Source organism: Coregonus clupeaformis, chromosome 38 (assembly GCF_020615455.1).
Source record: "Coregonus clupeaformis isolate EN_2021a chromosome 38, ASM2061545v1, whole genome shotgun sequence".
Classification (NCBI taxonomy): Eukaryota; Metazoa; Chordata; class Actinopteri; order Salmoniformes; family Salmonidae; genus Coregonus; species Coregonus clupeaformis.
Window position 1 is genome coordinate 4,681,069 of NC_059229.1, and position 27,500 is coordinate 4,708,568.

Consider the following 27,500-nt stretch of genomic DNA (forward strand, 5'->3'; position numbering starts at 1 on the left):
TGTCTGCCTGTCTGCCTGTCTGCCTGTCTGTCTGTCGGCAGGTTTGAATCACTGACTGACTGTCTAACTGTTTGACTGACTGTCTGACTGCACAGTGCAACTGCTGGGTTGATTGTGTGTGGGAGCGTGTGTGTGTTATGGTGGTTGTCTGTGTATTATTAAGTATATGTGTGTGTGTTCTTGTGTATGACACCTTTTTCCGCTCTGCAGGGATGAAGACCTACCTGATCTCAGGGAGGAAGTTGGAGCATTCTCTGGACATCCGGACCCCGTGCCCTTGCCCCCACACCTCTGCCCTCATGCCTGGGGGGGCTGCTGCCCTCTGTGTGCCCTGCACTGTGAATGGGGAGCAGACAGAGGAGGGGGCCGGACTCAATGGATGCCAGGACGAACATAAGACTAACAGCGCCAAGGTAGATCACACGCATATGCAGGCACGCATGCACATACACACACACACACACACACACACACACACACACACACACACACACACACACTGACAACACACTCCTGCACCAACGTAGCTTACCACACACCTACTAATAACACACACCTGCACCAACGTAGCTTACTACACACCTACTAATAACACACACCTGCACCACACACACACACTTGTCTAACACACATCCCTCTCTCTCCTTCTTCTTCTGTAGTTTACACCAGGCTGCAGCCCCAGGGCTCTGAATGGCATTCTCAGTCCACCACTGGAGGACTCAGTGAGGGCCAGCCAGAGCTCTCTGTGTGACATGCTTCAGGAGAAAGAAAAGAAGACCAGTACGGGCACAGGGACGGGTACCAGCCTGGGTATGGGGGGTCCAGGAGGGGCGGGACCGGGGGGCATGGGCATGGACCACTCCGCCCTCATCCCGCTACGCTCTAAGAACTTCAGGGAGAAGAGTGATGTCCATTTTGTTGATGTCATCAAGGAGGACAGGTGAGGACTGGAGGGAGTCTGGTGGCTTTTGGCTTTACTTATGAACTGTTTTGAGGTCAGTTCTTCTAAATAACCCTGAACCAGTGGCTTTAGTAGAATGATTGACAGTCTAAAGCTGACCCTGGACTAGTTGATATGACTAGTTGTTGGATACTACTGCAATGCTGTTAGATACTACTGCACTGCTGGAGCTAGGAACACAAGCATTTCACTACACCCGCAATAACATCTGCTAAATATGTGTATGTGACCAATAATATTTGATTTGATTTAGGAGCAGAACTGGGCATGTCTTGGCAGATCAGGGTTTAGCCTTCCTTAGGTTTAAAGTGTTAATGTCACATGCACAAGTACAGTGAAATGCCTTTCTTGCAAACTCTAAACCCAATAATGCAATAATCAGTATCAATGTAGGACTAAAAAAAGAACATAATGTAGAACGGAAACATATGAAAAATATAAATACTAAATAAGAAGATCATGAGACAGTAAGAAGCTGTATACAGGGTCAGTTCCAGTACCATAGGTATAATGTGCAGGGATACTGGATCGATAGAGGTAGATATGTATGTAAGGTGACTAGGCATCAGGATATATGATAAACAGAGTAGCAGCAGCATATATGATGATTGTATGTGAGTGTGTGTGTGTGTGTATGTGTGTGTGTGTGTAGAGTCAGTATAGATGTGTGTGAATGTTATGTGTGTGTTGGAGTGTCAGTGTGTGTGAGTGTGTAGAGTCCTGTGAGTGTGCATAGAGACACTATTAAAAATAAATAAAGGGTCAACTTAGATAGACATAGATAGTGCCTGTAGCCATTTTGTTAGCTATTTAGCAGTCTTATGGCTTGGGGATAGAAACTGTTCAGGAGCCTGTTGGTGTCAGACTTGATGCACCGGCACCACTTGCCATGCGGAAGCAGAGAGAACAGTCTGCTGGTCTGTTAGGGCTTTGGATTACCAACAGTGCTATGGTGATTATTGTTGACAGCGTATATATTTGAAGTCAGTCACTAAGGGAGGAATCCTAACTTGAGATGCATGCACTTAACCTCGATGATCATGTAAATAATGCATAGATGTCAATGGATGATTCAAGTCATGATGAAGTTAGGATTCCACCCTAGAACCCTCCACCTGTCTTTTTCTCAATCTATTCTCCTGTCTTTCAAGTCTGATGAAGGACTACTTCTTCAAGCCTCCCATCAACAAGCTGAGCCTCAACTTCCTGGAGAGACCTCTGGAGACAGCCTACCGTATCAGCTACCAGGAGGAGGTACACACACACACACACACACACACGTGCACACACACACACACACACACACACACACAGAGACACACACACACACACACAGAGACACACACACACACACACACACACAGAGACACACACACACACAGAGACACACACACACACACACACACACACACACAGACACACACAGAGAGACACACACACGCGTGCACGCGCGCACACACGCACACCCGCACACACGCAATCACGCACACACGCACACACCCACTTACACACACACACAGACACACACACACACACACACACACACAGACACACACAGACACACACAGACACACACACACTCAATCCGTGTCAGTCAAAGCTCCTGAGTGGCGCAGTGGTCTGGCGCAGTGGCCTTCTCTCTGTGCCACTAGAGATCCTGGTTCGAATCCAGGCTCTGTCGCAGCCGGCCGCGACCGGGAGACTCATGGGCGGCGCACAATTCGTCCAGGGTAGGGGAGGGAATGGCCGGCAGGGATGTAGTTCAGTTGATAGAGCATGGCGTTTGCAACGCCAGGGTTGTGGGTTCAATTCCCACGGGGGGCCAGTATAAAAATATATATATATATATGTGTATTCACTAACTGTAAGTCGCTCTGGATAAGAGCGTCTGCTAAATGACTAAAATGTAATGTAAATGTAAAGCCGTATTGACCACATGTTCATACAAAGCCCCCTGCTGGTGTGTATAACATATTGCAGCCCAATTCTAACAGTTTGACCACAATTATTAGTAGTAGTAATCTGCATCTTTATCTCCTCCCTCCTGTCTCTGTCCCTCTGTTGTTCTCCTCTCATCCCAACTGTCTAACCACCTCTCCCCCTTCTTTCTCCACTCCTTCTCTCTATGTCTCTGACTACTCTCTCTATCCCCCTTTCCCCTCCCTCCTTCTCCTCCCCCTCCCTCTGTCCCTCTTTCTCCCTCTCTGTTCTCTCATCTCCTTCTCTCTATGTCTCTGACTACTCTCTCCCCTCCAGGTGGAGACCCAGGCCCCGGTGCAGACCTTCTCTCTATGTCTCTGACTACTCTCTCCCCTCCAGGTGGAGACCCAGGCCCCGGTGCAGACCTTCTCTCTATGTCTCTGACTACTCTCTCCCCTCCAGGTGGAGACCCAGGCCCCGGTGCAGACCTTCTCTCTATGTCTCTGACTACTCTCTCCCCTCCAGGTGGAGACCCAGGCCCCGGTGCAGACCTTCTCTCTATGTCTCTGACTACTCTCTCCCCTCCAGGTGGAGACCCAGGCCCCGGTGCAGACCTTCTCTCTATGTCTCTGACTACTCTCTCCCCTCCAGGTGGAGACCCAGGCCCCGGTGCAGACCTTCTGTCTATGTCTCTGACTACTCTCTCCCCTCCAGGTGGAGACCCAGGCCCCGGTGCAGACCTTCTCTCTATGTCTCTGACTACTCTCTCCCCTCCAGGTGGAGACCCAGGCCCCGGTGCAGACCTTCTGTCTATGTCTCTGACTACTCTCTCCCCTCCAGGTGGAGACCCAGGCCCCGGTGCAGACCTTCTCTCTATGTCTCTGACTACTCTCTCCCCTCCAGGTGGAGACCCAGGCCCCAGTGCAGACCTTTGCCAGCCCTATCTTCAGCTCCTTCCTGGATGTTCTCCTATCCTGCTCTGTGTTCCTCGCCCTCACCTTGGCCTGCTTCCTGGTTCCCATGGTCACCATGGAGACGCCCCCAGCAACCGTCCTGGGATTGGCTACCGCTGCTGGTCTGTTAGAGCTGGTCTCCCTGGTGCTGTCCATACGGTGAGGGATGGAGGGGGGAGATAGTGGGAGAGAGAGAGGGTGGGTGAAGTGAAAAGTGTCTGCTGGAGTTGGTCTCCCTGTTGCTATATGGAGGAATGAGAAATTAGAAAGGGAGGGAGTGTATCACAATGTTGTCCTTTTTTGCTATTTACTTGTCCCTTCTTTCCTCACCTCCTCTCCCTCGGCCCCCTGCAGGATGACGTTCTACCTGGACAACGTGTTGAGCTGTACCCACACCTTGCTGAGGGTGGTGTCAGGCTGGCTCCCCCGTCATGTGATCGGGGCCGTGCTGGTCTCACTTCCTGCCGTGTCCGTGTTCTCACACCTGGCCTGCAGCCTCCACCTGCCCATCCAGGTAAGGAGGGATAGAGAGGGTAAAGAAGGAGGGCATACTGGTAGACATGGGCTTCTAGTCAGGGATGGTCAAAAGGTGGGTGAACGCTGGTCGAGATGACGAATGGCAAATGCATTACTGCTAACAACACTTATTTACAGTAATAGGTGTTCTCAAGTGTAAAGGGGAAAAGTGTGTGTGACTAAGTGTCAAGAGCATTGAGTTACACTTGGTCTACAGCTGTAGGGCACACTAGAAAGTGCCAGTGTTTCAGAGAGAGAAACAGTCAATGGAAAATGGAGAGGGGCTATACTTGTGGACCTTGGCACACAGGTTATTGACATTCTCCTTCTTTCAAATCCTTTATGTGGAAGAGATAGAGGTCCTAGTTTGGGCAGAGGCAAGCTACACACTGCACATTGTTTTCTCTAGCCTTATTCCGAGTCCAAAGCTGCTGCCATAGGGCTCTGGTCAAAAGGTAGTGTACTATATAGGGAATAGGGTGCCAAGTCTTGACTGCTTACAAGTCAAGCTGATGTGTTTTGATAACTTGTTTTGCAAGGATCGCCCCCCCACACACACACACACACATATACACACATATACACACACACATATGCATGCAGTCACACACACACACACACAATAGCATGGAAGAGAGCGATTGATAACATGGCAGAGTAAGAGAAGATGTGTGTGAGAGAGGGATGGAAGGGAGGGACAGAAGCATGGATGGAGAGATGGAGGGATGGAAGAGAGACGTGTAAAGTTGTCATCATTAGGCGGCTGCTGAAGGCATTAAGTCTGTACTAACAACTGTCCAGGGGATTCAATTATTGATGTGTGTGTGTGGGTGTGTGTTCACACATGCCAGTGGTGTTCATAAGGTATGTGCTCACAGGTGTGAGTGTCTTGAGGGTATTCGGTGGGGAAGTATGTTTATGTTACCATATTTTGTGTGAGTACTCGTGTACCAGGGTCAAGTTCCATTTCAATTTGGGAAATAACCTGAAATTCCAATTCTAATTTCTTCTCATAGAGAAGCATTGAGGAACATTGGAATTTTAGTTTACACAAACAAATGTTGTGTGTCCTCCCTCTAGGTAACCATGTTCCTGTGCTGTGCAGTGACCATAGCCATAATCCAGTACTGTAACTTCTGCCAGCTGAGTTTCTGGATGAGATCTGCCCTGGCCACGGCTGTTGGTGGGTCTCTGCTAGTGCTTCTCTACAGCCCCCTCAACAGGACAGGGTGAGTACTGCAGCCTATACGTATTTAGGACCCATTCATAACTTTAATCAAATCCAATGTAGGGAAATGCTTATGTTCCTAGCTCTAACAGTGCAGTAATATCTGACAATACAAAACAATACATGCAAATCCCAAAAAATAAAAGAAAGGAATTAAGGAATATAGAAATATTAGAACGAGCATTCCGGAATATACATATATATGTATATGATGGTGTGTATAGACATTATGAACAATATATGAATAGAAAAGGTGTGTACAGCAGTAGTTATATAGGATGAGCAACTAGAATACAGTATATACATATGAAGTGGTTAAAACAGGATGTAAACATTATTCAAGTGTTTAATGACTATGTACATAGGGCAGCAGTCTCTAAGGTGCAGGGTTGAGTACCGGGTGGTAGCCGGCTAGTAACAGTGAGTAAAGTTCAGACCAGGGTACTGGGCGGAGGCCGGGTAATGGTGACTATTTAACAGTCTTATGGCCTGGAGATAGAAGCTGTTTTTCAGTCTCTCAGTCCCAGCTTTGATGCACCTGTACTGTCTCTGCCTTCTAGATGGTAGCGGGGTAAAACGTTAGAAACTTTATAACATTATTAAGATGTTATAACTTATGTTATAATGTTAACACTTAAAAATTATGAATGTCAAGGTAGCACCATTTTATATCATACACAATATGCACAATAATACACAATACACCTCTCTCTCCCAGTGGCTCTTGGGAGATGTTGATATTCATCTGTTTGTCAGCGTAGTTGTGTGTGTGAGTTTTATTTTTAAAATTTTATTTCACCTTTATTTAACCAGGTAAGCCAGTTGAGAACAAGTTCTCATTTACAACTGCGACCTGGCCAAGATAAAGCAAAGCAGTGCGATAAAAACAACAACATAGAGTTACATATGGGGTAAACAAAACATAAAGTCAAAAATAAAACAGAAAATATATATATACAGTGTGTGCGAATGTAGTAAATTATGGAGGTAAGGCAATAAATAGGCCATAGTGCAAAATAGTAAGTGTGTTGGAGTGTGTTATCACGCTTGTGTTTAACTCACAGGAGTCATTCTGAGAGGTTGATATGAATCAGTCAGCCTTGAGTGCCTGGGTGTGTGTGTTTGTGTGTGTGTGTGTGTGTGTGTAACTGACGGCAGTCACTCTGTCTTGCAGCTCCAGTAATGACAGTTCTCCAGCGATGGGGTGAGTGTTGCCGTGGAAACGCAGAATGTTGATGGATGAGTGACATTTGGGGGGGTGACGGAAGGTGAAAGGAGAGAAGAGGGACCGTCTTTCTATCGCTCTCACTCTCCCTCTCTCGCTCCCTCTCTCTCCCTCTCTCTCCCTCTCTCTCTCCCTCTCTCTCCCTCCCTCTCTCTCTCCCTCTCTCTCCCTCTCTCTCTCCCTCTCTCCTCCTCTCTCTCTCCCTCTCGCTCTCTCTCTCTCCCTCTCTCTCCCTCTCTCTCCCTCTCTCTCTCCCTCTCTCCTCCTCTCTCTCTCCCTCTCTCTCCCTCTCTCTCCCTCTCTCCTCCTCTCTCTCAAACTGTGAAGTGTAATCATAGCAGCTAAATGTCAGCAGCAGTGGCTATGTTTGCGTCTCAAATGGCACCCTATTCCCTACTTAGTGCACTACTTTTGACCAGGGCCCATAGGGAATAGGGTGCCATTTGGGACGCAGCCTGTGAGTCAGACTGGCTAGCTGGTCCTATTTATACGAGCTCAACTGTGAGAGAGAAGCTGGAGGTAGAGGGTATAGAACACTACATACAGCATGAAGGACCATGTTGGCCTTTTTTAACAAGAAGGAGAATGAGTTGAGTTGATGCTCTGATGTGTATCTTTGAGCCTATAGCCAAGTCCTTTAAGTCGTGGAAGTGTTTGGCATGTGTAGCGTGGTTCGGTAGGCACTATGAATGGGTGTGGTTCATGGTAATGCAACTGCTGCGTATCAATATCAACCCCCTCCCCTGTCTGTCTGTCTCTCCGTCTGTCTGTCTCTCCGTCTGTCCGTCTGTCTCATGTATGTCTCATGTCTGTCTCATGTATGTCTCATGTCTGTCTCATGTATGTCTCATGTCTGTCTGGCTGGCTGGCTGGCTCCCTCCCTGTCTGTCTACCTCTCTCTCTCTGCACCCTCCCTTCTTATCGCTCTCGCTCTCGCTCTCGCTCTCGCTCTCTCTCTCTCACTTCCTCTCTCTGTCTATCCATCTCTCTCTACACCCTCCTTTCTTAACTCTCTTTCTTTCTATCTCTCTCTTTCTGTCTAGCCACCGCACCACTCCTTTATCTCTCTGTCTGCCCTCATCTACCCCTGACCTCTTCTAATTGTCTCTTTCTCTTTTTCAGTAACCTCACTAACGAGACATGGTCCACTCCAGAACCACAAGCAGACCCTATGGTCCCCGTGAGACTCCTAGACCTACTGGTCCCAGAAGCGATCCTCACCTACTTCCTCCTCCTTCTATTGGTCTGGTTCCTGAACCACGAGTTCGAGGTCAGCTACCGTCTCCATTACCACGGCAACATAGAGGCCGACAAGCACCGCGTCAAGATCCAGAACATGCGGGACCAGGCCGACTGGTTGCTAGGCAACATCATCCCAATCCACGTCGCCGAGCAGCTCAAGGTGACCCAGTCGTACTCCAAAAATCACGACAACGCTGGGGTCATCTTTGCGAGTATTGTGAATTTTTCAGAATTCTACGAGGAAAGTTACGAAGGCGGAAAGGAGTGTTACCGAGTGCTCAATGAGCTCATCGGCGACTTCGACGAGTTGCTACGGAAACCGGACTTTGCCAACGTGGAGAAGATCAAGACGATCGGCGCCACGTACATGGCGGCGTCCGGACTGAACGCTCAGCAGTGCATTGACGACTCCCACCCCAACTCTAACCACCTGAGGGCGCTGTTTGACTTTGCCCTCGAGATGATGGGTGTTTTGGACGACTTCAATAAAAACATGCTAGGCTTCGGGTTTAAGCTCCGTATCGGGTTCAACCACGGTCCCCTGACGGCGGGGGTGATAGGCACTACCAAGTTGCTCTACGACATCTGGGGAGACACAGTGAATATTGCGAGTCGCATGGACTCTACAGGGGTGGAGTGTCGGGTACAGGTGAGTGAGGAGAGCCACTCGGTGCTCAGCGGGATGGGGTTAGAGTTCGACTACCGCGGTACCGTCAACGTCAAGGGCAAAGGTCAAATGAGGACCTTCCTGTATCCCAGGAGCGCTGAGAGTGGTGGGCAGCTATTGGCTGAGCCTTTGCTACAGCCACACCAATTAGTTGCTGTTTTGCCCCTGGTGAAACCTGTCCAATCACAGGCAGCCGTTGGACCCGTGGGGGAAGGAGACGCCGTTAATACGACAGAGTCTGATGCAGGTGCCAAGGTGCCAGCTCCTCATCCCTTATCCTCTTCTTGCACTCCTCCCTCCTCCTCTTCCTCCACATTCACCCCCCAAGCCTCTTTCATAGGACCTTCTGGAGCTCCTCCAGGACTAGGGCCAGAGCCAGGCCCGGCCAAGCCCTGCGGGGTGAGGGCAGATCGGGCAGAGGGGTACAGGGACGCTCCTCCAACCCCACCAGGAATCCCCCAAACTGGGGCTGGCCACCCCCCTGCTATGGGCACGGACCATCACCTCCCTCACCTCCTTACCCTGGACCTAGACCCGGAGCTAGTACCCTGTACCTTGGCACAGCCTGAGGAAGAAGAGGAGGAGGAGGAAGAGGAGGCGAACGAGCTGACAAAGCTCAATAAGGAGGATTTCATGTCACGCCTTTGATCCGTCAAGTGCTGATCTAGGATTATCCATATAATTCATTATGATCTAAAAGTCCAAACTGATCCTCGATCAGCACTCCTTTCTCTGAGCTGAGCTGAAGACAGAAGTAGCTACAGATACAGGTTTGTAGGGATGGAAGGAGGTTTTTTCCCTAACTTATCCATCAATCACCTTTCTGAACCCAAACACATGTTTTCACATGATGAAATGTGACTGCAGACAGAGTGACTGTTGGACATTGACTTGTAGTCAAATTATGATGACTCATCACTTTTCTATAGGAAGGGGGAAGGGCTGTGTTGAGCACAGTGCGGCACAATATAATGGAGGGAGGGGGAAGGAGGAGGAGAGAAAGGGTTTTCGCTTCTTGATGTTGAGGTTTTATTTTTCTTATGCTTTGGTTGATATGTAAAGAAGTGCCTTCAGGACTAGAACCGTTAACGAACAAGAAATGAATATCGAACAAAAACACAAAAAAGGTTGGAACAATCTTTAGCATGGCTTATTTTTTATATTTAAAAGCTAGTCTACCTATGAGGCTGTAGTTATTTTACTACAAGTTGTTTTCTTCAATGCAATTTCTTTTGTTATTATATCGTTATCGTTTGTGCCATATTCAGCCTATTCACCTGACCGTGAATGGCAATAAATTACGTGCCAGACAGTGGAGGATCATGGGTAAGAAGCAGGGAGTTATGGGTAGAATAAGGGAATGACAAAAAGCAGTGTTATTGGTGTTTCTGCTTTGAGACGATGGCTTACAGTGTTTGTGATGTGCTACATAGACCCAATACTAAAGGGAAAGCCAACATAGGGCTATATCTTCACACTGACACTTTTTTATGTCCAACTTTTCAGGAAGCACATTTTTAAAATAAACTTCCGTACAGCTTCTTTAAGTGGTCTGTGGAACATAACTGTCGATACCACAGGTCTCCTCAATGGGTCTCACACAACTTCTCCTAGACCACTCCTAAATGGAAATGACAAATTGGTATGGTAGCCTATAGCAAGCAGTCTTGACAGTAAGAAAACTGAACAAATACGTTATAGCATTCTCTCAAGTAACAACAATTATACTCTAACAAGTATACTGAAAAAGCACAAATCTAAAAATCGTTTAAGGGAATAATAGTGTAGGAAATTAAAGGGACTATTTAGTTATAATCAAAATGGGAAAGCACTTAAAAACTTTAGGCATAATATGTGTTAAAAGTATGACATTCGCCAAAAGTAACAGAATTCATTACAAACAGTTTATTAACGTGTTATAACATGTATTAATGTGTATTGAAGTGCAAACTCAAGTTTGTATGACATTCTATCCATTGTGTTAGTTGCCACAGAAACAAATTAGTTTGACCGACACCAGATTCAACCAATGGCTAATCACGGCTGCCTTTAGCTTTGTGTGACATGCTGGTTTGAGGGGTGGGACATTTAATCTTTTATCCAATTACAGCCTCTGCATGAGGGAGGCTCTACTGTATTAATGTACTTAAAATGTGCCACTTTCATCAAGTTATTATTTGGGTGCAATGCAACCTATATTTTTCAACGTCTTCATTTTCAAGTAGATTTTTTGTAGTGCCTAAAAAAACTGTATTTTTTAAATTCTTTTTTCTTGCTGAGTTTGTATTGATGATGATAGCAAGGATGATGATGATGATGATGATTGTATGTTTTATGAAATTATGAATCGCCTTGTGCAGTTCCGACTGCAACTCCTGTTTTGAGAAAATCAGCATCTTGCTCACTTGTTTTTTCTCTTTCTTTCTCTCTCTCGCTCTCTCTCTCTTTCTTTCTCTCTCTGACTGATTCTCTGTGAATTCTATGTGAAGGGTGGTGTGCCCAAGGTCTCTTCTGTGCTCCCTCGCTTTTCCCTTTTCTCTCACCTTGCCTTTTCCCCTCTTTTCCCCTCTGCTCAAGCTTTTACTTCTGAAAGAAAGCGTCTGTAGGGGATTCATCTGTAGCCCTGTCACTTTTGTGTCTTACATTTCAGCCAGAGTGTAGTATGAAAATCTGTGTGTGTGTGTGTGCACACGCGCACACTTTTTTCCGAAGCCTCTATCCAAGCCCCTTAGTGCTGATCTAGGGTCAGTTTTGTGTTTTAATTCCTAATGGTCGATGCTAGGACTTGGATAGAGTAATCTGATTAGTAATCTTTGGGGATACCTCTACTCTGAACTACAGGGAGAACCAATGAGAGCTAGTTTAAGGGTCTTTAAGTGGGCTATCAGATGAAATATAACCATATGATACGAATCAAGGCAGATGGCCTATAACTTCAATGTGAGTGCCCACAAAAAGATCTAGAAATCGTATTAAATCGTAATTAACTGCAATATGTTGGTCATATAATGCCAAAGTACCCTTACCAAAATTCTGCGTCTGTTTAAACTTTGGGACTTATTTTTTTGTTTACCTACCACCAATATGTACTCCTAATATGTCAGTGCCTTTTGCTAGACATCTTGTTTGGATGACGTTGGGCACAGTAACCAAGACTGGTATCCAAGGGACAAAAAAAAAAAAAAAAAAGGGAACTAGACAGAACAGGGAGGAGGGATATGGGCACGCCACCCCTTTACTACAACACACCTGCACCATTACTGAAAAATAAAAAAGGGAATATAAGTAAAAACTAAACTGTCTCGAACTCTGTGCTCCCTGGTAAAAATGGAGGAAGGGAGGAAGGGAGGAATGGGAGGGAATGACTTTGACTTTGCTTGTTTGAGTCTGAGATTTTCACCACTTTGCTCTGTGTGTGTGTCTTTGTGCCTGCATGTGGGTGTGTTTATGTGTGGACATACTTACACTTTTCGCTACCGCTTCTCACCCATACACTCCCGCCATTGATCATTGATTTCTTTCTTTGCCTCTCTTGCCATTTCTAACCAACCTTAGGGTTTGTTTGTTAGCTTTCATGACATGGATAAAGCCTCTAAAAGTATATTTTACTTGAGCCCAAGTAGTATAATTAAAAAAATATACAGTGCATTCGGAAAGTATTCAGACCCATTGACTTTCGCCACATTTTGTTACGTTATAGCCTTATTCTAAAATGGATTAAATGTTGTTGTTTTTTCATCAATCTACAGACAATACCCCATAATGACAAAGCAAAAACAGGTTTTTCCACATTTATTAAAAATACAATTTTGAAATATCACATATACATAAGTATTCAGACCCTTTACTCAGTACTTTGTTGAAGCGCCTTTGGCAGCGATTACAGCCTCAAGTCTTCTTGGGTATAACGCTACAAGCTTGGCACACCTGTATTTGGGGAGTTTCCCCCATTCTTCTCAGCAGATCCTCTCAAGCTCTGTCAGGTTTGATGGTGAGCGTCGCTGCACAGCTATTTTCAGGTCTCTCCAGAGATGTTCGATCAGGTTCATGTCCGGGCTCTGGCTGGGCCACTCAAGGACATTCAGAGACTTGACCTGCAGCCACCCCTGCATTGTCTTGACTGTGTGCTTAGGGTTGTTGTCCTGTTGGAAAGTGAACCTTCGCCCCAGTCTGAGATCCTGAGCGCTCTAGAGCAGGTTTTCATCAAGGTTCTCTCTGTACTTTGCTCCGTTCATCTTTCCCTCGATCCTGACTAGTCTCCCAGTCCCTGCTGCTGAAAAATATCCCCACAGCATGATGCTGCCACCACCATGCTTCACCGTAAGAATGGTGCCAGGTTTCCTCCAGACGTGACGCTTGGCATTCAGACCAAAGAGTTCAATCTTGGTTTCATCAGACCAGAGAATCTTGTTTCTCATTGTCTGAGAGTCTCATAGCAAAGGGTCTGAATAATTATGTAAATAAGTTATTATTATTTCATTTTTTTATATACATTTGCAAAAATGTATGAAAACCTGTTTTCACTTTGTCATTATGGGGTATTGTGTGTAGATTGATGAGAAAAAAAATATTTAATCAATTTTAGAATAAGGCTGTAACGTAACAAAATGTGGAAAAAGGGAAGTCTGAATACTTTCCAAATGCACTGTATATATGCCATTTGGCAGACCCTTTTATACAAAGCAACATACATTTTACGTATGGGTGGTCCCAGGAATCAAACCCACAATCCTGGCGTTGCAAGCGCCATGCTCTACCAACCATGCCTAACAGGACCCAACTGAGCCATACAGGATAATTATGCTATACAATATCTAATACGAATTGGGAGACAAAAGCCAACAACGAGCAAACGAATTATTCAGTAACATAAGCTTAAACATCAAGGATGCATAGAACAGATATATGGAAATTAAATATATATTGTTTGAACTGAACCAGTGTCTGAGCCTGTGTTTCTTTCTGCAAAATAAGTAATTTTACCAGGCTTTCACTATAGTAAATACATGAGGAAAATGTATTTGAGGGAAATGTATATGAGGAAAAATTGACAATTTTAATTGTTGAGAAAATAAATAAATACATCTTATTTTTACTGTTTGGGGTGCACATATACTAAATATTTGCGGGTGTGTTAGCGCATTCAAACTGTCATCACAAGCAAAAAAAGTTGATAATTCACTCGCTGATTAAATTGCACACTCACTTTTTTCACTGCAATGGTAAATGAACTACAGTAAATTAGCTCCAATATGTTATTTCCACACTGGGGATAACAATACAATGCCTTTCAAAAGTATTCATCCCTCTTGGCATTTTTCCTATTTTGTTGCATTACAACCTGTAATTTAAATTGATTTTTATTTGGATTTCATGTAATGGACATACACAAAATAGTCCAAATTGGTGAGGTGAAATGAAAAAATTACTTGTTTCAAAAAATTCTAAAAAATTAATAACGGAAAAGTGGGGCGTGCATATGTATTCACCCCCTTTGCTATGAAGCCTCTAAATAAGATCTGGTGCAACCAATTACCTTCAGAAGTCACATAATTAGTTAAATAAAGTCCACCTGTGTGCAATCTAAGTGTCACATGATCTCAGTATATATACACCTGTTCTGAAAGGCCCCAGAGTCTGCAACACCACTAAGCAAGGGGCACCACCAAGCAAGCGGCACCATGAAGGCCAAGGAGCTCTCCAAACAGGTCAGGGACAAAGTTGTGGAGAAGTACAGATCAGGGTTGGGTTATAAAAAAATATCAGAAACTTTGAACATCCCACGGAGCACCATTAAATCCATTATAAAAAAAATTAACGAATATGGCACCACAACAAACCTGCCAAGAGAGGGCTGCCCACCAAAACTCATGGACCAGGCAAGGAGGGCATAAATCAGAGAGGCAACAAAGAGACCAAAGATAACCCTGAAGGAGCTGCAAAGCTCCACAGCGGAGATTGGAGTATCTGTCCATAGGACCACTTTAAGCCATACACTCCACAGAGCTGGGCTTTACGGAAGAGTGGCCAGAAAAAAGCCATTGCTTAAAGAAAAAAATAAGCAAACACGTTTGGTGTTCGCCAAAAGGCATGTAGGAGACTCCCCAAACAAATGGAAGAAGGTACTCTGGTCAGATGAGACTCAAATTGAGGGGGGGTTATGCACGCCCAAGTTTTCTGTTTTTTTGTCTTATTTCTTGTTTGTTTCGCAAAAAAAATATTTTGCATCTTCAAAGTGGTAGGCATGTTGTGTAAATCAATTGATACAAACCCCGAAAAAATCCATTTTAATTCCAGGTTATAAGGCAACAAAATAGGAAAAATGCCAAGGGGGTGAATACTTTCTCAAGCCACTGTATATATTCAAAAAAGCAAAAAGTGTTTTCATTTGTTGATCTGAGATGTTATTGTGTTTTTTGCTTGTTTTTGTTTTCCTTTTTCAATCAGTCAGTGTGCCATTTTGTTTGTTTATTTGTTATTGTGCACATTAACCATAGCCAATGTATCATTTTAAAACACGATGAACATAATATGTATACATTTGCACAAGGCACTCACTGTGTATGTATGTACATATGCAATATGTATTTGATGTCACATTTATGATTTTGTTTCAACTTTTTGTACATGTGCCTGTGCTAGATTTGGACTTTTTGTGAAAATCGATTAACAGGAGAACACTTCAATATCAAACTGTTTTGTTGTCTGCCTTGCTGTCTGGGTGACTGTGTGAGTGATATGTTACCTATGATCTTTCAAGAGCTTGTCAAAAGAAGGAAGTATTTTAGATGCTGCAAATGCAGCAATATTTCTACCATAATTATGACAACTACCAATACAATGACAACTGAGACAGTCCCCTGCAACTAGCATAAGTACAGTAGTAATATATTTTGTTCCTTAACTCAAGAGCCTGATGTTGATGGAGAGGCCTATTAGGCTTATTAGACACTCCAAAGTCCAACACACTGCCATTTATTAAAAGAAGATGGACATGGAGGGGGTTGTACGTAGTCCCCTGTAGCTCAGTTGGTAGAGCGTGGTGCTTGCAACGCCAGGGTTGTGGGTTCGTTTCCCACGGGGGGCCAGTATGAAAATGTATGCACTAACTGTAAGTCGCTCTGGATAAGAGCGTCTGCTAAATGACTAAAAAGGTTGTTTGAGGGATAGGAGGGGGAAAGCAGCATCGTGTGCCAACATACACAGGAGAGATGAGGCCAGTGTGTAAGTACAGAAATTAAAGGAACCAAACTTTTGTTTACTTGTGTCATCTTAATTTTAGCCATATTTCATGTTAGAGAAGACTGATCAGATAGACTTAGGCCTAGATGCATTGATCCACACATTTTAGTATGTTTTTTATATCCAACATGGCAGCCTATTTATTGAAGAATTCACTAATGTTATTTCTCCTTTGCAATGCATTGCACTGCCTTCCTTTACAACAGAGATATTGACGTGAAGAATCCATAGCCTATTTATTACCAAGTTATTACTGGGAAAATTAATCCTCACAAGGTCTCGTACCGCCCCGTAGCGGAATTTTTGGCGAATTTCGTGTGACGCACGCCGAAGCTTTTACCATAGGTTTACGTAGGGCGTGATTGCGCGACCCCTCCCCCTCTACAGTCTATCTGGAAAAGGGAAAAAAAACTTTTTGTATCGAAGGAATCAACAGCCGCCATCTTGTCGTGGCTCGGAATTAGGATTTCGGTAGATCACAAATTTTAATTTAGAAATTGAGCATCCAAACCGAGGTTTGACGGCATACTTCCTCTGAAAACGAAGTATTTTCACCTTTTCTGAAGTATTTTTGACGAAAAAACGGGAATTCGATCGGTCGTCGTCGGCAAGAAAATCCCGTATATCTGATTTCCCCTCAAGTGCGGCGCTCGAGCCCCTATCGCCGTTTGGAGCAGTATTGTTTACAGGGGGTAACCGGAGGAGACAGCTTTTTACTGACAATTTTGCTAAAATATATGATTTTTTTGCAGTTATGCATTTTATGGAGCTTCAAACAATTTTTGCATTAAGAAATTTTACGTCATAAAAATGGCCTGTTTGAACATCTAAAATTAACGATTTATGGGACAGGAATACAAGAATCCATGTGAATGTTTTTAGATTAAAATTTAACGTACATTTTTCATGGGAAATATTTTTATTGGAGTTATTTAACGATAATGTGGGTGTTGGTTGTTGGATTATCATGGGGTGAATGGCGGTGGCGAAGCGGGGCGCTGTTGCATCTTTTTTGAAATTATCACACTCCCTCACTGCTAGAAAATTAGCCAGTTAGCCAACGTTAGCGAGCAAACTGCTTGCTAACGTGCTAACTAGAGAAAGAAAGGTGGAGGTTGTCAGAACAACTTTTTCTGTCCCAGGAACTTCCTTTTTCAAATAATTAAATAAGAAATCCACAAAAAATCACAATGGCTGAAAACCTGCTCGACGTCGGACCTCCCAACTCAAAGCGACCGAAACTGAATTCACCTGCGCTGTCAGCGTCAGATGGACCAGGTAAGGAAGGCCCACAAACCAACTGCTAACCTCCTAGTTACTTGAGTTAGTAAGATGTTATTCGTTTTGTATGACTTGTTCTTTGTGTCCAGATATTTAGCTAGCTAACGTTAACTAGTTATTCATTCAACTGACTTTTGGTCATTCAAAGGGCTGTACAAAGCAGTTAGCCAACGTTAGTTAGCTTGGCCGCTAACAAAACTTTGTTGCCAACGTTACGCGTCAATCCCTGTCATTTCTCACTTGTTGGAAAACAGGACTAGCTATTTTAGTTTTTATAAAGGCTAACGTTAACTAATGTAACACTTAACTAGCTAATGCTTAGATGCCCAGCTAGATACATGTTTAGCATTTGCGTGATCTGCTATGTCAACATGGCTACCCTTCAGCGCAAAGCAGCAGCATACTTGTCAAAATGTAATTGGTGATGGCCTAAATCAGGGATGGGCAACTCAAGTCCTCGGGGGCCTGATTGGTGTCACTTTTTCCCAAACTAACACACCTGACTCCAATAATCAACTAATCATGGTCTTCAGTTTAGAATGCAATTAGTTTAATCAGGTATGTTTCCCCTCTGCCCCCTGAGGACTGGAGTTGCCCATCCCTGGCCTAAATCATGTCAGATACTGGGTTGAAAACTACACCCCTATCAAAATGTAATGACGTTATGATAGGGATTGGGGACTCTGCTGGGGGCTAAATTCTGTTCATGTGTACCTTCATCAAACATCTTGATAGCAGGCCTCTATCTGCAGAAACAGTTTAGGCACAGTTTTGCACCATGCTGCATGCCTAACTGGCTGAGAATATTGGCTCAGAGTAGGCCAACTCTGATGCCATGGTCAGATTCAAGTAATTTAACCATAGGCCTATCATGTCCCAGTCCCACACTGTCATGCATTTGATTGCATGTTGTGTCAATGTGATAAAATGCAGTGTTATGTCCCAATATCTTGACAGTTGTCACTTTTCATTGCTATATCATGTTCCATATTTGTTCATATGGGTGTCCCAGTGCTGATTGAATACACCTGTTGGGCCTACCTCTTTCAAATGTTCTAGGTAAAAAGTTACTGAACCAGAATGTTAGGATTGGAGGTGTGAATGCACCATGCCTCTTTCACTATATTGGCAACAGAGACATAATAACCAATGCAACACATCTGCTGAGTCAGATGTCCATGATTTGTCCAGCTGCACATGGCAGAGGTACCCCCCCCCTACACATAATCCATTGCGAAACCCCCAAACGCATCCAACCCCTGCTAAATCATTATTGTGGAAACACTAGGGGCTATTAGCAGTAAATTACCCCAGACAAGGGGTGCGATTTCTCCCTTAGTGTCTGCAGTCATGCCTGGAGAGCCCCGTAGGAGCATCCCCTGCCTTGACTTTAGGTCCCTGCCTTCTGCCGTGGGGGCCCAGAGGCCCAGTTTGGGTTGCACACCACTCCCTTGGTGAAGGGGTGTGGGGGGATACGCCTTTCATTGAAGTGACCGAGTGCAAACACGCGCCCCTCTCACCCCCTATTCAGGCCATCTGTCACCCCAGCAGGGTCCCTTTGCCCCCTCCCCCTTCAATTCCCCTCATCACCAATACTTTAGTCAGTGGGTGTGTGCTGTACTAGTGCACACGTTTCCCAGGTCTTGATGTAGCCAGCTCTAGGCTTAGCTACTTTTGACCTCAGCAGCTACTCTCAAGGCAGGCTGTTGTAGTAAGCCATGTGTGTTGAGCAGCACCATAGCAAATCAAATCAAATCAAAATGTATTGGTCACATGCGCCGAATACAACAGGTGCAGACATTACAGTGAAATGCTTACTTACAGCCCTTAACCAACAGTAAAAACAAAAACAACAACAAAAAAAAGTGTTGAGAAAAAAAAGAGCAGAAGTAAAATAAAATAACAGTAGGGAGGCTATATATACAGGGGGGTACCGTTGCAGAGTCAATGTGCGGGGGCACCGGCTAGTTGAGGTAGTTGAAGTAATATGTACATGTGGGTAGAGTTAAAGTGACTATGCATAAATAATTAACAGAGTAGCAGCAGCGTAAAAGGATGGGGTGGGGGGGCAGTGCAAATAGTCCGGGTAGCCATGATTAGCTGTTCAGGAGTCTTATGGCTTGGGGGTAGAAGCTGTTGAGAAGTCTTTTGGACCTAGACTTGGCACTCCGGTACCGCTTGCCGTGCGGTAGCAGAGAGAACAGTCAATGACTAGGGTGGCTGGAGTCTTTGACAATTTTGAGGGCCTTCCTCTGACACCGCCTGGTATAGAGGTCCTGGATGGCAGGAAGCTTGGCCCCAGTGATGTACTGGGCCGTACGCACTACCCTCTGTAGTGCCTTGCGGTCGGAGGCCAAGCAGTTGCCATACCAGGCGGTGATGCAACCAGTCAGGATGCTCTCGATGGTGCAGCTGTATAATTTGAGGATCTGAGGACCCATGCCAAATCTTTTCAGTCTCCTGAGGGGGAATAGGCTTTGTCGTGCCCTCTTCACGACTGTCTTGGTGTGTTTGGACCATGATAGTTCGTTGGTGATGTGGACACCAAGGAACTTGAAGCTCTCAACCTGTTCCACTACAGCCCCGTCGATGAGAATGGGGGCGTGCTCAGTCCTCTTTTTTTTCCTGTAGTCCACAATCATCTCCTTTGTCTTGGTCACGTTGAGGGAGAGGTTGTTGTCCTGGCACCACACGGCCAGGTCTCTGACCTCCTCCCTATAGGCTGTCTCATCGTTGTCGGTGATCAGGCCTACCACTGTTGTGTCGTCGGCAAACTGAATGATGGTGTTGGAGTCGTGCATAAAGGTAGTTGGAGGGAAGGAGTTTGGTTCATTGTTTGCTGGCTATTTACTGGCTTGGTTTATATCTCGTCTGTCATTCTCTTGAGTTGTCAGTGAAGAGGCATAGCTCTGCTTATTCAGATTAACTCATTCAGAAATTACTATCCCAAAGTACAAATTTAATCAAAAACAAGCTAATTTGTATCCGTTTGAGTCGAATTGTGAAATCAGCAATAACTAATGACGATTAGTGTTAAATGGTGATGGGGGGAGGAATCTAAACATTGACATATCACAATATTATTTTGGGATGATGTTATATCGATATTTGACTCAGTGTCAATTTGTTAAATTAAAAATATATATATTTTGCTACTGTAGGTAGCATTAGCTAGCGCTACTCGGCTGTACCTGCGCCAAAACGCCTGTATTTTTAATCCTGTAGCTTGTCCTCAACCTTTTTAAAATAGTGAGCCAACATGTTTTCAGCACTTTTATGACTGATCACAACTTGTTTTCTCATGTTGTCTCTGCAGCATACATGCAGTACACTGAGTGTACAAAACATTAGGAACACCTTCCTAATATTGAGTTACACCACCTTTTGCCCTCAGAACAGCCTCAATTCGTTGGGGCATGGACTCTACAAGGTGTCGAAAGCGTTCCACAGGGATGCTGGCCCATGTTGACTCCAATGCTTCCCACAGATGTCAAGTTGGCTGGTTGTACTTTAGGTGGTGGACCATTCTTGATACACACGGTAAACTGTTGAGCGTGAAAAACCCAGCAGTGTGGCAGTTCTTGACACACTCAAACCGGTGGGCCTGGTACCTACAGGCACTTAAATATGTTGTCTTGCCCATTCACCCTCTGAATGGCACACATACACAATCCATGACTCAATTGTCTCCAGGCTTAAAAATAATTATTGAACCTGTCTCCTCCCATTCATCTACACTGATTTTGAAGTGTATTTAACAAGTGACATCAATAAGGGATCATAGCTTTCACCTAGTCAGTCTATGTAATGGAAAGAGCAAGTGTTCCTAATATTTTCAGTGAGCAATATGTTTGGAACATCAAATCGCATTAAAATCACCCTATCTAATCGCAATACATATAGAATCCTGAAAATCACTATGTATCGGCACTTAAGTATTGTGATATTGTATCGTGAGGTTCCTGGCAAGTATTATGACTCTACTTGCCCCAGTATCTGTGCGTTAGAGATTTAGATGAGTATGACGTGTTTCCCTTTAACGCCTAGGAAGCTCAAACTCCCATTAGACAGCTCTGTCAAAATACATTTGTTACTCACCAAAATGTGAGTTTCAATTATCAACTATCTTAATTTACTCCCGTTACGGCCGGTAGCTATGTACTTCCAAAAAAGGTCTAAATAAAAATTGACAAGCTACCGAACAATTGCCTCTTCGGCACTTCAAATGTATTGAGCTGTTTTAGACTTCCGACCTGTAGGTGGCAGTAATGAAAGTGCCGAATAGGATTTTATTCAGTTGCTTGTAAATTTGTATTTAGACTTTTTGGAAGTACATACTGTAATGGGAGTAAACTAAGATGGTTGCTCATCGAAACTTGATATTTGGTGAGTAACAAACGTATTTAAACATAATGCTTGCAGAGGTGTCTAATGGGAGTTTAAATCTGAGATGCATCGTACTCATCGTCAAAATCTCTAACACACAGATACTGGGGCAGACTACTATGACTAGCTTGGTATTCCATTCCACTGCTTTAACGAGAGGAGCCCTCCCCCTCCCCTCCGTCAGCACACTCCCTGCTCCTAATGGCACATTTAGGGCCCACCCGTCACACACACACACTCATGACGCACTTACTAATGGAACCTCCGAGGAGGGGGGCAAATGGGTTGTCACCCACCCACCCCCAGGAAAGCACTTACGACTGCGTCTTTTTGCGCCGGCTGAGCCTGGTCCATATTACAGCCTAATTGGCAGTTTTAAATGCCAGTCGGCAGTCACTTCACGCGTTTTAAGCCGTTATATTTAAGCCTCACTGTTTCCTCTCATTTTAAACCAATCTGTCCGCTGTTAGCAGATATTGCCATTTTTGCGTCTCCCACTCACATCTGTGAGTTCTCAGCTTGAAAAGAGAGAGGGAGGGAAGAATGAAAGACGGACAGGGAAAAAGATGCTGTGGATATGGATGGCGTGATGAGGAGTAAGAAACTATCGCTAAAGAAAATTGATGACGACAGTTGTCTTCCAGGGCTCCAGACTGTGAACATTTATGACTTGTAGCAAGTTACGTTTTTAACTGGTCGCATTACATGCTCACTTCAGTCCAAACCTCATATTTTTTCAGGCTACTAAAACCATGATTTGGTCAAACAGTAATGTGCATTATCCTCACAATTCCTGTAGTAAAATTATCTGCCCTGCCCCTGTTTCGCTGGGGCCTGCTGCTGATAAGCAAGCCACTCACTCCCTCTCCCCCCGTGCCCCGGGAGAAATAAAATGTGTTGTGATTGTAGGCTGTAACATTTTAAAATCCAATTGCGGGAAAAACACAGCTTTGGAAGCAATTACTGACCCTGTTGAATAGGAGATTCTCAGATTTTTGTAGGTATACTTTTTTCCTCTCAATTATTAATATTAATAGCTCTATAGCAACTACTTTAGAACCAAGATATTTGATATGGCATCGGCCATTGCGATTGCAGGCCTCATTGGGTAGTAAGCCTAGGCTACAACGGCAACGTTTTTTTAGGACATTGAATTTACTGTTAAATGAATACACCAGCAGTGGGTATTTAGAGTTGGCGATCTAGCTAATGTGTATTGTGTTTCCACTTACTCAGGTGGTGAATTAGCCCCAAATAAATTAGGCTATGATATTAGTGCACATAAAGATGTAGGCAAATTAATCTCTGTTGAACAAAATAAAATTCTAGAGCCCTATTTTAACAGTAAAATATAACAATAGCATAATTGTCAACCCAAAATTCATGACAATCACTTTATTAGGTTGTACATCAAAATATCTTGAATCATGCATTCCTGCATTGACATGTTAGATGAAATAACTTATTTATTGAATACCATCTCAGTAGTCTATTACACCTCATAATAAAGCATTGTGAATGACATGATAAGATGATCACACATTTTTTCTATTGCGTGACGGCATCAAATAAAATTGGTGCGACCAAATCATGGGCTGGTGCCACCAACTGAAAAAGTTAGTGAGGGGAAAATGTTTGTCTGGAGCCATTGTCTTGCATTACATTTTGTTTTGCCGAACAACTCTGTATAATTTTTGGTACGTAGCATTTATGGAAAATGGAGCTGGGCGACATGGACAAAAATATTCAGATTTAATTTAGGCTCTTCAGAGGATTTGCCGACGTCTTTGTGCATATTGGCCTATATAGGCAACATTATTCAACACCTGAGGAAGTGGGAATTTAAAACACAATGTCCTAAAACATTTTTCCAGCGCTAGGCCTAGGCTAGGTTACTTGATGTAGGTCTATTTATTGCAAATGGCGCGCTCCGCTATGTGGGCACATAAAATAAATAAAAAACATACTAACTACAGCCTACTCCGATTGAAAAGTGGTGCCATTAACTCAATATTAAGAGGTGAGAAATGCATGATATACTCACAGAAAGCTGTGATTCTCTTCACTAACTAGAACAACAGTAGTTGCTTTGAAAACTATTTTTCATAGCAGGAATCAACACAATGCATATATTACTGTTGACCAATGGTTTAAGAACAATCTACAGGACGTTGTGTAGCAAAATCACCGGAAACTACCGATGTAAGCAAAATGCTACGGTAAGAGGATGGCAATGTCGGTGTCAGTAATCTTTGGTTTATTGTCCCAGCTCTAATAGAAAATACCCCAAATTCTCACCCAAGCAAACAAGACTTGTTCATCCACCAAGTTGAAGTCCCCTCTGAATACCTGAAAAGCACTTTTAAGATCAGTTCAATTCATTTGGGTGAATGGTTTTGGAGAAGGAAGGGTGGTGCCTGTATAGCTTAGTTTTGCTAGTCTCCAAGCTTTGACATCTGGTTTAGCTGGGTCATTAGCCCCTTTGTGTTGAAATGGACACTCCTCTTGCTCCATTTCGTGCTCTTGCAATCCACTCCAGCCAGGAAATATAAAGTCAGCACAGATCCCATCGCCAGCTCCCTGCTGCTCAAAGGATGGCAGAGGTGTGTGTGTGTGTATCTGGGGGGACAGAAAGTACTTTTATTTTTTTTGTCATTTAGCAGACGCTCTTATCCAGAGCGACTTACAGTTAGTGCATACATAAAAAAAATTCATACCCCCTGTGGAATCGAACCCACAACCCTGGCGTTGCAAACGCCATGCTCTATCAACTGAGCTACATCCCTGCCAGCCATTCCCTCCCCTACCCTGGACGACGCTGGGCCAATTGCGCGCCGCCCCATGGGTCTCCTGGTCGCGGCCGGCTACGACAGAGCCTGGATTCGAACCAGGATCTCTAGTGGCACAGCTAGCACTGCGATGCAGTGCCTTAGACCACTGCGCCACTCCGGAGACGTAGTGTGTGTGTGTGAAGTGTAAGAGGGAGATGTAGGAGAAGGAGTGTGTGTGTGTGTGTGTGTGTGCTCGGCTCGCGCAGGCTGTGAAAATAAGCCATGCTTGACTTGGTGAATTGACTGACCGGGACATTGTGTATGTGCGTGTGTGTGAAGGCGCCTGGCTCTGACAGAACACTGTGCCACTCCACTCACTGCTTGCCTCAGCCACTAAGCTTTGCAGAGAGTATACAGCTGGATGGAGCTAGAGACTGAGAGCGAAGAACCTAGAGGGAGAAGTGGTGAGAGCAAGTGGCAGAGAACCTAGAGAGTGGGAAAGCGAGGGAGAAGTAGTGGTGAGAGCAAGTGAAAGAAGGAAGAGCTGGATGGAGAGAACTAGAGGGAAAGAACAGAGCGAGTAGAAAAGGAGGGTGCTTGAGGAAGTGGTAGAGCCAGGGCTATATACCAGTCTTGAGAGATTGTGGGAGCAAATGAAAGCGTGGGCTGCTGGAGAGTAGTCTTGTCACGATACCAGAATGTTGACTTCGACACGATACCAGGTTTAGTATCACGAAACTCGATACCATAACAAACAAAGGCATATTAGCCATTGGCCGTGTCTAGACAGTTCATTCAACTTTAGTATTCTGATCAGAGAGCTGATCATGGAATTCTGAACGTGTCATGCATCTACACCTACATTTAAATGTGTCTACTGTGTCCACAGTGTGTCCGGATTCCCTTTTCCCAGACTATAATAAAATGCATGTATACAAACGGTGGAATAGGAAAACTATGATAAAACAACAACTGATGGCAGTTCGTAACTAGCCAGCTAACCTCTGCATGCAATGCTAAAGGGATTGCAAACAGGTAGCATAACTCTAGACAAACATTTATTTATTTTTCTAAATATTAGCTAGCTGACTTGCATTTATGAGGCCAGCAAACACGTTTGTCACACTCTAGGAACGCATTTTTTCTGGAGACTTGTGGGAGGAGTGCTGATGATGTCGTCCACTGTATGCGCTTTCGGTAGCCTGATTGCGTCCAGGCTGAGGAGAAATCTGCACACAATGCATCCCTGACCACCACCTGAAATCCAGTTAAAATCCATAACTGCATTATATTAACCCTCAAGTCAATTTCCGTGGCCCCGCAGAAATCGAATAAGCAGGTTCTGTTTAGGTTAATTTGTTTTATCCACTGATTCTCATCCCGTCATGTCTTCAACTGTCTCCCTCCGCCACAATTCCCAGTCACACTTCCTGACAGTGTTACCCAAATACTCTTCTCCCTTCCCTATGGGGAACCAACATTGAGTGATACAGTGATTATGTATTTTCGCTGCCTGTTTAACTGTGTCAAAACACGCTTCCTGACAGTGTTACCCAAATACGCTTGCCCCCGTCCCTTGAGAGATGCTGTATTTTCACTGCCTGTCTAACTGTTAACTGTGTTTGTCAGGTGGCACCAACACCCTCATTTATCACTCTGCTTAAATATCATCCTCCCTCCCTCCTGCTTTTCTGCTGCTTCACTGTGTGGTGTGGTTCAGCAGTAGACTCACCAAGCAGCGCTACTTAGTTAGCACATTAGTTCATTAGCACATTGCGATAGAATAAAGAGTTAGGTGAATGGGCTGGGAGATGGAATTGGGAGTGATAGCAGACCTGCCAACCTGAACGTATTTTGCGTACCATGCATGCACACAATTTGTGGTCAAAGTACGCTGGTACGAAAAACGTCCCTAAAATACACAAAAATAGGCTTCTAGTTGGCACATTGTGGTTTTTGACTCAACTGTCTGAAGTTGGAGCTGAGCCAATCAGAGGACTTGAGCAAGGAGAAAACATCTCTTTAGCTCCGGCCCACCCCCCGTAGTCATAGTACTATCAAAGATAGTAGAAAATGAAGAGTTCATTCAGGCCATTTACCATTGCAAAAACATTGTCAGTTCCTGTCTACTTAATAATATAATAATATAATATGCCATTTAGCAGACGCTTTTATCCAAAGCGACTTACAGTCATACGTGCATACATTTTTTTGTGTACGGGTGGTCCCGGGGATCGAACCCACTACCTTGGCATTACAAGCGCCGTGCTCTACCAGCTGAGCTACAGAGGACCACTACTTAAGGGGGTGGCTATCCCATAGACACCAATGCGATAGCAGCTGGGTCTGGTCTGCTTAGTTCATGTCAACAGTAATGATGTGATAATAGATGTTATAATAGTCAGTTCACCAATGACAAGGCATGTTGAATGAATGGTAGCCTAGTAGTCAGACCTAACTTGATGGACTAGGTCAGGGATGTAGATCTGAAACTAGCTCATAAAGGCTTAGTTCAGTTGTTTCATATACCAGATAGCCTACAGTAAGCTACTACATTGCATCCAGTGATTTAATTATTTAGAATTCTCTCCCTAAACAAAATTAAGAAGCCAGTGTACGTTTTCACTATATCCACATAAAGGCACACACATTAATTATGAATTAGAATAACCATTACCCCTAAATTAAACCTAGAAAAATGTGTAATTGAGACCACCTCAATATAATTTAGGATCAAACACAATACTTCTGTGTTGGCTACATTGTTTGATATAATTTAAGACTCTAGGTTTCAGGTAATGGCAGTTACAGGTTTTTTAAAAAAATGCAAAATGCTCCAACTTCCTAAGGGGAAGTTGACTGACATTCGCTGGACTTACCCCCTACTGAACCTTAGGCCTACATCAGCACAACCTGAGCCCTGATAGTACGTTTAAACGTATTTCTAGTTAGCTCTTGAAGAGCAGCTAATTACCAAGTACCCATAAATCTATAGCCTACCATTCCTACTGAGGCAGCCTTCTGCCACATTATTAGACAAAAAAAGGACCACGCCAGGCGTGATATGAGCAATGTGGTGTCGCACACGTGCCGTTGTGGGACCCGGGG

The 27,500-nt window shown here is 44.3% G+C and overlaps 2 protein-coding genes across 6 annotated transcripts in view; both read left to right on the top strand.

The window, feature by feature from the left end:
- The window catches only part of adcy9 (adenylate cyclase 9), a 54,024-nt gene extending 42,117 nt beyond the window's left edge, over positions 1-11,907 (top strand). Inside the window, exons 5-12 of the mRNA XM_041867198.2 lie at positions 211-413; positions 660-940; positions 2,113-2,215; positions 3,785-3,993; positions 4,189-4,348; positions 5,431-5,579; positions 6,753-6,782; positions 7,926-11,907. Coding sequence (XP_041723132.1) covers positions 211-413; positions 660-940; positions 2,113-2,215; positions 3,785-3,993; positions 4,189-4,348; positions 5,431-5,579; positions 6,753-6,782; positions 7,926-9,360 — 2,570 coding nt within the window. The 3' untranslated portion in view covers positions 9,361-11,907. The remainder of the gene's footprint in view (positions 1-210; positions 414-659; positions 941-2,112; positions 2,216-3,784; positions 3,994-4,188; positions 4,349-5,430; positions 5,580-6,752; positions 6,783-7,925) is intronic.
- A 4,458-nt stretch (positions 11,908-16,365) lies between these two features.
- crebbpa (CREB binding protein a) overlaps positions 16,366-27,500 on the top strand; it is a 51,779-nt gene continuing 40,644 nt past the window's right edge. For all 5 annotated transcript variants that reach the window (XM_045211730.1, XM_041867218.2, XM_045211731.1 and 2 more), the window contains exon 1: positions 16,366-17,232. In XM_045211730.1, coding sequence (XP_045067665.1) covers positions 17,145-17,232 — 88 coding nt within the window. In that variant the 5' untranslated portion in view covers positions 16,366-17,144. The remainder of the gene's footprint in view (positions 17,233-27,500) is intronic.